The 9986-nt window shown below is 39.8% G+C and overlaps 1 protein-coding gene across 1 annotated transcript; it reads left to right on the top strand.

Moving 5' to 3' along the window:
* Positions 1–61: 61 nt before the first annotated feature.
* On the top strand, positions 62–9758 carry NHLRC3 (NHL repeat containing 3). The gene is made up of 7 exons (XM_049823229.1): positions 62–162; positions 1378–1530; positions 2947–3094; positions 3601–3801; positions 4990–5081; positions 6436–6548; positions 7060–9758. Exons 1-7 carry the CDS (start codon positions 115–117, stop codon positions 7286–7288), a joined length of 984 nt encoding a protein of 327 aa, XP_049679186.1. The 5' UTR covers positions 62–114; the 3' UTR covers positions 7289–9758.
* Positions 9759–9986: the final 228 nt, after the last annotated feature.

The following is a 9986-nucleotide window of genomic DNA, read 5'->3' as shown; positions in this document are numbered from 1 at the left end:
GGGAGAGTTGGTGCGGCGGTCACGTGGCTGCCGTGGCAACGAGGCTCGGCCGCGGCGGCCCCTCCCCGTCCCGGCCTCTGCGAGGCGGAAGCGGCCGCCGGGCCCTTGCTGGCCATGGCCGGCGCCCCGCTGGCCCTGCTGGCCCTGCTCTGGGGCTCGCAGGTAGGCGGCGGCCGGGGCGTGCCTGTCTTTCGTGGCCTAAGGGAGGGAGGGAAGGAAGGAGGGGCTGAAGTGCGAGCGCTTTGCGCAAGCCCTCCCGTAACGGCTTCTCCCCGAAGGCGGAGAGCCGGGACTGGGGCCGGCGCTCCGCCGGGAGGAGCGCGCTCGGTGGCGGCGGGGACGGGGCCGTGGTGCGGCCGCAGCGCCCGCCCGTCGCCGGTCTGCGGGGGGACCGGCCGGGGCGTGGGGGTGCGGTCGGGGTCCCGGGGCCCGTTTCGTTGTGGTGCCTTCCGCGCCTCTCGTGGCCTTGGTCGTTCTCGGCGGGGGCTTGATCCTACGGCGTTACAGCCCTTCTGAAATAAGTGCGTGTGCTGGGTGATTCTTTTTCAGGGGGTTGCAAGCAATACGCTCTGCTACTTAATAATCTCTGGGTGAATAACTTTGCACATCTTACTGTGGGATTTTCTCCCTACTTAATTGCTCTCGGGTTTCCTTCATGGTAGTCCAGTCCTTATTAAGTTGTTCGTAGTTCTGTGCCATCAATTTACCCCTGCTTCTGGCAAGGCAATTAACAGAAACGTTAGATGGCCCTCATGCTTCAGGGTCACCACTTGTTACTACTTAGTTCTAGCCTGATCTTTCCGTTCCAGTGCTTTGCTTGCAGCAGCGCAGCTGTGCTTAGCTTCTGTTCTGCTGGAAAAATAGAACAAAAAGGTGGAAGATATTTTTTTTTTCTTTCCATTATCCCTTTAAATGTATACATTGACCTGAGTTTTGCAGTTCCTGGTATCTTACGCTTCCCCATTTCCAAGATACAGTTTTCTTTCTTGACTTGTATTTTCCCTTTATTCTGACTTTTCTTATATTCATATCTTGAAGTGGTTATTGATTCTGTTGCATTTGGAACCTTCCCTCCTGTTTTCTTCATTTTGGAGGGCAATTTACAGATTGTAATAGCAACTTAAACATAAAAAATTTCAGGGTGTGTTCTTCGCCCTCTAGCCAAAGGCCTTCATCGGCTAATTTCCAGTTTGTCGAAATTTTCCCGTTTGCAGTCCAAAACCCTAGCTACAAGCCTATTTCTGTTTATCTATCTTCTTAATTTAAATTGAATAAATCAATTTATGATGCTTTGGTACACAGTTGCTTTCTCCTGCTGATTATTCTGATCCCACCATCATGGAATTTAACTAATGGATATTTATTTTGAATTTTCAGGTTTTAATAGCATTTGATTACTTCTCTCCTTGGAAGGGACAGCAGCAGATGTACAAGCTGGACATAGGCTGGCCTAAAATTCCAGAATACTTCACTGGCCAAACATTTTGTGTTGCTGTTGACTCTCTTCATGGTTTGGTCTATGTGGGACAAGTGAGTGAGAATAGTATATTTCTCTCCTTGTTGTTCTAGTGTATTTTTGCCTTTAAAGTGTCTGGTTTAGATTGGGATATGTGTGTGTGTGTGTGTCTGTATGAATAATTATTGTAGCACAATTAGTGAAAATATAAGTATAGATATCTCTGCTATATCCATTTTTTAAAGCAGTTGTGGCACCACACTTGTTTGTGCTTTTAAAAGCATTAAATTTCTGTGGTATGAATGCATGATCCAACTTAACTGAGTTACAGTAGCTTCTTCTCAGTTAACTGTAAGGTAAAATGTGATTCTGGGGCAACTGAATCTTCCACTCTTTCAGCCTTTGTCCCATGAAATCAAAACCACACAGTTCTTTCAGCCAGTTACAGTAACTGGAGTTCAATTATTTGCTTTACCCAGTTCCAAGCATTGGTGTCTCTAGGTCACAGGTAAGACATTCCCTTCACGGAAAGATGTGGGATTTAATTATAAAGCACAGTATGAGTACTTGAGTGCCATGCAGCTAATAAGTACGGTTACAGTTTTTCATGCCTCTTTACACTTGGCATATTTTTCATCAAGAACATAAAAACACAGTTCAAAATGAAGACCAAGATAGCTGCAGGAGCTTGGCTGCTCTGAAAATTGGACTCTCTGTGATTTAAGTTGAAATACTAGAATGAGTGGAAGGTTTCACATGCTAAAATTAAACCCTTCTCTCTCTTTTCTAGCTGGAAAAAATGACATCTACCAGACAATCTCAGGAGATTATTGGGATTCATGAATTGTTGCAAAACCTTTCAAAGAGGAATTTTCAGAAATAGGATTACTTGCTTAATATGTGTCATGTTTTAACCCCAGCCAGCAACTAGGCACCACGTAGCCGCTCTCTCACTGCCCCCCTCCCAGTGGGATGGGGAGAAGAATCAGAAAAAAAGTAGAACTTGTGGGTTGAGATAAGAATGATTTAATAACTAAAGTAAAATAAAATTTAATACTATCAAAATATAAAAGTAATGAAAAGGAGTATAATAAAATAAAAAAACATAAAGCCCAAGAAAAGATAAGTAATGCACAATGCCGTTGCACACCACCAGCTGACCAATGCCTGAGCAGCGATCCACCCCTCCTGGCCAGCTTCCCCCAGTTTATATATTGAGGATGATGTTCTGTGGTATGGAATATCCCTTTGGCTAGTTCAGGTCAGCTGTCCTGGCCATGCTCCCTCCCAGCTTCTTCTACACCTGCTTGCTGGCAGAGCATGGGAAACTGAAAAATCCTTAACTTGGGATAAGCGCTACTTAGCAACAACTAAAACGTCCGTGTGTTATCAACATTATTCTCACGCTAAATCTGAAACACAGTGTACCAGCCTCTAAGAAAATTAACTCTATCCATGCTTTCTTAATAGACCTTTTTTTGCCTTTTCAGAGAGGAGACAATGTACCAAAGGTACTTGTATTTTCAGAGGAAGGCTATTTTCTTTACTCCTGGAATAATACAGTTGAAATGCCTCATGGTATCTTTGTATTGAACACCGCAACAGATAGTTCAGTATGGATCACAGATGTTGGAACAGGTATGCATGGTGGTGATAGGAGAAGTATTAGGTGGGGAAGAAAATGCTAATACTGCAGATATTACTCTACACAACTCATTTAAGTCTTTCAGACAATTCTGACACAATTTGTGCTTTCTCTTGCTGTGAACAAACTTTTCATATGCTGCACAAAATACTTTGAAGGTTCACAAGTTGTGTTGTATGTCTGCTTATAGCTTCTGAACTTGGTAAGTAAGCACTTCACCCCGCCCCTAGGAGAAGTGTCAGGGGGGAAAAAAAATAATCTTTTGGCTAGGCTTACTGTCTGTCCTAGGTATGGTGACCCTGACACAATGGATGAATATTATTGTAGCCCATGGATTTACTAACACACAGTCATATTCTCACTGTAGAATTTTGTTTGTTTGATTTACTAATATCACTTGCGAGTATCAGGAGATTTTCTTTTTTAATGTTGGTAATCGGTTGTGTTACTTACGTTTTGTTTTGTTAAGATGCTTTTGCACTTTTTTTTCTTAATTCAGGGAAATATGGGCACACCGTGAAACAGTATAGCCCTTCGGGTAAACTTATGCAGATCTTGGGCACGCCAGGTAATGCTGGTTCAAGTTTGATTCCCCTACAATTTGATCAACCAGCAGAGATCTTTGTAGAGGAGAGTGGAGATATCTATGTTGTGGATGGGGACGGAGGAATGAATAACAGATTGCTCAAACTATCCAACGGTATGGAAAAATAAACTTCTGCAGTAGCTGACCATTGAAAATTGAATTCTAGATAACACAGCTTGAGAGTATTTTTAAGTGAGGACTAGGTAGAGCTGTCATTTAACATTAGTTTGGAGACTTTGTTGAATGAGATCCTGTTTTATTGCTTGTCACTTCAGGAGAAATCTAATTGTTTATGAAACAGTTCTGTTTATGAAAAGAGGTTGAGAGAATGAGTTTGTTCAGTCTTCAAAAGAGAAGGCTAAAGGGGATTCTTATTGCTGTCTTCAAGTCAGTAATGGGAGGGTATAGAGAAGACAGAGCCACACATTTCTTGGAGATGCACAGTGAAGAATGAGGAACACTGAGTAAAAGATGCAAGAGGGGTGAATTCCAGTTCGATTTTTGGTAGGAAACGATTCAGAGTGAGGGTGATCAGACCGTGAATAGTTTGCCCAGAGATGGTGTGCAGTCTCCACTCTTGGAGACACTCAAAACTTGATGTGTTACAAGTAACCTGATCTAACATCAGAGTTGGATTTGTTATCAAGGCTAGTCCTGCTTTGAGAAGCAGGTTGGACCTGACGCTGTCTGGAGATCTTTTATACTTAAATTATTCCGTGATTTCAATGAGCAATTTCAATTGCTCATATTCCCCAGTTAAATGATCAGTTGGTTAGGGCAATGAGTGAGGAGTCTGTGCATGCCTACAGTTGGGAAAAAGTGGAGGAGCTACCCTTTCTCCTTTGTACTATCGTAAAACAGTTGGTTTCCTAATATCTAGTTTGCAAAATGTTAAATTTTTAAAACTCAAAACTGCCAGGTAACAAACAAAAAATCAATTTAGTAAACAAATTAGTATCATTAGCCAACTATTTCTGGTTTTTAATTTTTTTATTTTATAATACAGTGCTTAACAGAGCCTTGGACTATGGCTCTTGTGTACCAGTAGCTACATTTCTGTAACCATAATCCCGACACCACTAATAACAATCCAACAGTCACTGCAGTAGTTCCAGTATTTCTTGGGTTTATGTACCAGGAGTACTGTGTTTAAAGAGTTTGAGTTTAGAAATTTCACCTTTTAAAAATTACTCAAAGTAACTTTGCAAGGGAATGACTTAAAGCTGGTTTATTTGTTGTTTTCTTACTGTGATTTTTTTTTTTTTTTACTTACTTTTATTTTTCATGGTGCTCACTGTTTAGATTACAAAGAGATATGGCTGACTGGAACAAATGGGACCGGCATTGGTCAGTTCAAGATTCCTCACAGTGTAACAGTGGATCCTTTTGGACGGGTAAAGAATAGAGGGGGAATTTTTTTTTTTCATCTTCCAATGGACTTGTTTACATGTATTTGAACCAAACAAATTGTATTTCTTTTTTAATTGAACTGTTGTGAACTGGGTCATTTTAGGGGGGGTTACAGTTTTCAGTGTGATAATGGTCATGAGCTGAAGTTTCATACTGCAGATCCTACTGAAGTAGTGGCTCCAAGGTTAACAAAAGGGTTCTGACTGGTTACATTGTCAAAGTCCATTCAACAGCAGAGTGTTTCTCCTGCAGTTTCTAACAGGTTGCCATTGTGAGAGTACAGGAGGATTATGTTCTGTAATAAAATATCTACCCAAGCACTTACATTTCTTCAGGGCACTTTAATTTCATATTTGGAAATTCTGAATAAGCTTAAGATGATAGTAAGGCTCTAGCTAGGTTGTGGACATCCTTTTCTACATGCAGCTCCAGACATTCAAGAGTCTACTTCTGCCAGGTGTTAACTGTAGTCTGGCTTTTGCTCTGCTGCCCTTGTAGAGGACTTATGTGATTGCTCCTTAATCTGTTTCAGGGAAAATAAGATTGCTTAAATCACTGGTTTGAGCTAATTCTGCTGATGCTGTCTGAACCAGAGTAAGAAGTGTATATAAAAATCACTTCCCTACCAAAACTGGCAGGGTGGGAGGGAGAAGGGGAGGAACATGGTTGCTTTGTGTTGAAGGGTAACCATAAGTATATACATTCAAAGACAGCAGTTGCGATGGTCTACAACTTTATTGCCAACATAGTGTTGATCGTCAGCCTAGGTAAAAAACTAATTGTTAATTCCTAAGAAATCGAAGAGAATTCTGTAGTAGTGTTTCATTTAAGTGATGAAAGATCTTGTGTCAACTTGTTCATGGCTCCCTTTTGCGTGATATCCCAGAAAACTAATGAAATTTACTTACCAGATTGACAGGATGTCAACTGTTAAAACTTCAGTCATTGTAGTACAAGAGATTGCAGATGCAGTCGTCATAGGCCTGGATCATGAAATAAGACTACCTTTGAAAAACAAATTGTTAGAATTAAATAGGTGGGAATATGTCCTCCCTGAGAGGGGAAAAAATCCTACTAAATATATCCATATCATAGCCACAAAAATGAAGAGAGGGCACTGATTTCTCTGTTAAAATAGTATAAAATAATTTGTGTATGTTAACTATGTGGCAGTTTTGTTTTGTATCTGGAAGTTGTATCTACTTACATAGTTTTGAATGGGGAGGTACATTCTTCCAAGATGTACTTTTTTTTACTACAGGATACTTTGCTTGTGTAAGAAACTAATGCATTTGATTTGTTCTGTTTGTAAACAGCCATGATTTTTGTTCTTAACAGGTATGGGTTGCAGATAGAGACAACAAAAGAATCCAAGTTTTTGATAAAGTCACAGGGGAATGGCTCGGGTCTTGGAGCAGCTGTTTTTCAGAAGATGGACCCTATTCTGTCCGGTATGGTTGAACAGTTCTTCTAGAAGCATGTAATTACATAAAATAAATGTGTACTCTTACTGATGAATTAAAATGTTGATATTTAATGCCTGATGACAAGGAGTTAACCAATTTAACTGATAGGGTGCTGGGCTCTAATCATAGGCAAAGATCTGCACAGTTTTATCTTGACAGGGAAATCCTGGCTTTATAACAAGACCCATGGATTTGAGTGCAGGATTGGGAACTTCATTTTAAGGTTGTTATGTGTTGTTGACCTTACTGGTGCAGCTTTTACAGGAAGAGAGATTGTCTTGAATGAGCTTTCTGTAGCATAATCTGTCTCAAGGACCAGCAACATGTAGAGCAAGGCTTACAAGTTAATTCTCAATGTTTCACTGCATTTAGTCTGTTGTAGCCTTCAAAAAAACTTTACTATTAAGGAGATTTTTTTGTTTGTTTAAAAGTGCATGGTTGTGTTAAAATGTCATATGGAATTCATAGTTCAAAAATACATTTCTGTCTTTCACAGATTTACTGGCAATTACAAATACTTGATCGTAGCTCAGCTGAATATCAACCGGTTAGCAGTCTTGGCAGCACCACCAGTTGGCTCTATTGGGGACTGTGTTATGGTCAACACAGTCCAGCTGGCAGATGAAACCAAACCACACCTTGTGGATGTAGACATGAAGAGTGGAGCAGTCTATGTTGCAGAGATTGGAGCCCAGCAAGTACAAAAATACGTACCCTTAAGCTGATGGTTTCCCACAACTGCTGTGGCACAAGAGCTGTGACATATAAGACCTATGACCACATTTCCTTGAGCTCTCTGTAGCTTGTGTTTCCTTCAACAGGCACAGAACGTGCTCCCAGAACACTAGAGCTAAGAATCTGTCCTAGCTGTTCTGCAGTCCTGGAGAAGTACTTGGTCTTGAGCTGTCACTCATTTTAGTAATGCTGTGGTGCCTTTTGCTTTTGTTGCTGGCAACTGTAAAATGACTTTGATAAGCATCTTAATTTTATTATATAAAACTTTACAAACACAGCTGCTGTTCTTAAATGTGTAGGGTCATCTTGGCATCCTCTACTAAAGCTTGTGTGTGTTGTTAAATGAAGGTCAGAACTGTCTGAAAGAAGTGTATAAATGATTTCCTAGGAGGCGAGCTCCTCATTTTAATGTTTCTTCTCTTGGGTTTTTTTGAATCATTGTGCTGATACTGCCCAACACTGAATATAGGGATGTGTTATGATGTTGAATAAGATGCTGTGGGATGCCAGTGCTGATACTGGCACCTGCCTTAGGTGGTTAATGATATAAGCGTTGAAATCTTAAGTTTTCATCTCTAGCTAAAGTGGTAAAGTCTGTAATAAGCTTAAGTTAAATCAATAATCAGGCACTTGAAATTAAAAGTATGTGCACAGCAGCCAAGTACTGATTCTTAACTAAATCAATTCTTAATCTGATTTGATTTATATCAGCATGAGTTTTCTGTTCCACAAGATTTCATAGTGGTACATATTGAAGTTCAACTCATTTTAAGTTCATCAAGATAAACAAATTGTGATTTGCTAGGAAAGTCTTAATCAGCATTAGGGGCTAGGAGATGCATGATTTTCTCCCAATTTTGTTGAAGCTCTGTCAATTAACAGAAGTGCATCTGTTTTGATTTGGCGATTTTTAACTGTTTTATATCCAGAATTTGGACTTCATCAACTCCATTAATGTCTAGAGTTAAGTTTCTTATGCTATAGCCTAGGAGATGTCTCGATGCTTTGTCCTAAAAAATGCTGTCTTTTTCCATTCCCAGTCCAGAGTGGTTCTGTTTTCTTTACATGTTGCTACAAGATTTTAAGTTAGTTCACTTTATAAGATAGAGGGAACGGGGTATAGGAAAATGGGATGGGGAAAATGGCATGGCAGAAATGAGACAGTGAATAACTGATTACCTCTGTAAAGCTGTGGACTCACATTCTGTTATTTATTTACTAGCTCTTCAAAACACTTGGGAGGATTTTTGCTGTTTTCACACACATATTTTACTGTGTGGACTGTTTTAATGCTAATTACCAGCTAAAAGAGACAATTTTTTTTCTACTTCCTTAGGGAATATGGGAAGTAGAATTATTCTGATGGGAAACATCTGCTTCAGTGAATGTTATCTAAAGCAAATGCTTCTTAATTTGGCAGGTTTCAACCTATGATCACAAATTTGTGGGTCAGCAGATGGAAAATCTGTCCAGAAAAGTCAGATTCATATTTTCTGTGGAAATTAACTCGGTTGTGGAGCCTGGATGGCCTGATTTCAGTACTATTTGAGGTTACTGCACTAAATGTGAATGCTTTGTTGTTGGCTATAACCACAAGAACAAAAGCAGATCTTGCCTGGCTGCCCACATGCAAGCTTTAGAACCAGAACTTCAGGTATATACACTAGCAAACATGGTCCATTATTCACATGGTCTTGAATGGGAGCTAGTAAGCAATATTTATTAGCTGAAAAAGTAGCAGTACTTCTGCTAGACCTAGATGGATAGGTCTACATTGCTTTACAGTGTGTTGTATGGATTTTCTAACTAGTTCTTCACTAGCTCAGGGATCTCTGCTCTGTGTGCAATTTAGCTATTTCTCACCCACACAAGGTGGATTTCTTTTTAAAAATATTACTATAATATCATTCACTATATTTGAGTATATCTTGGTGCAAGGGGTCCGGGCACATCCATCATTCCTTACCACATCCTCCCCTTATTTATTTATCCTTTGTCACATCCATTTGAAACAGAACTCGAAGCTTTCTGGGAACATGATCAGTAAAGGAGCAGTGTGCTTTTGGATGTGGATGAATAAGTTACTTTTACACAAGTTTCTGTTTGCTGCGTGGATCTGCTTTCAACTCTCTTTTTACATGGGCTTTTGCAGCCCCTAGAAACGGGGAGCATTCGTCCAGTTTTGTCTGGATTTACTGAAATAGGCCATGGTACCAAAATGTGCTTTGCCTCTAGGAATTTGGGTATCTGTGATAAGAAGGGGTGCTCATTATTAAATAGTATGAGATGGTTAAACTCCTTGTTACCTCTGCGTCTGTGACCAGACTGAGAAAATGATTGATTGTACACTAATTTGCTTATTTTTCTGGAGGTTTTCTTATGTATCGTCTCAAAACTGATTTCTGAAAAACTATACTAGGATAATTTGATAAAATAAATTGAGAATTTCCCATTATGAAAGGCTTGGAATCTTTATTTCTGTACTAATATCAATACATTCCATTGCAATGGATTACTTTGCTAAATATGGGGTCCTCAGCACTTTAATAAGGTATTTAATAATATCTGATACCAACGTTCAAATGTAATCTAAAATTCCGTGCTATCTTTATACATTACTATTTCTGTGACCCATCTCTTTTACATTCTAATATGTGTACCAAAAAAGACACATAAATCTTTCCCAGA

This window comes from Accipiter gentilis, chromosome 19 (genome assembly GCF_929443795.1).
Source record: "Accipiter gentilis chromosome 19, bAccGen1.1, whole genome shotgun sequence".
NCBI classification, from domain to species: domain Eukaryota; kingdom Metazoa; phylum Chordata; class Aves; order Accipitriformes; family Accipitridae; genus Astur; species Astur gentilis.
This window is presented reverse-complemented; position numbering and strand designations above follow the sequence as displayed.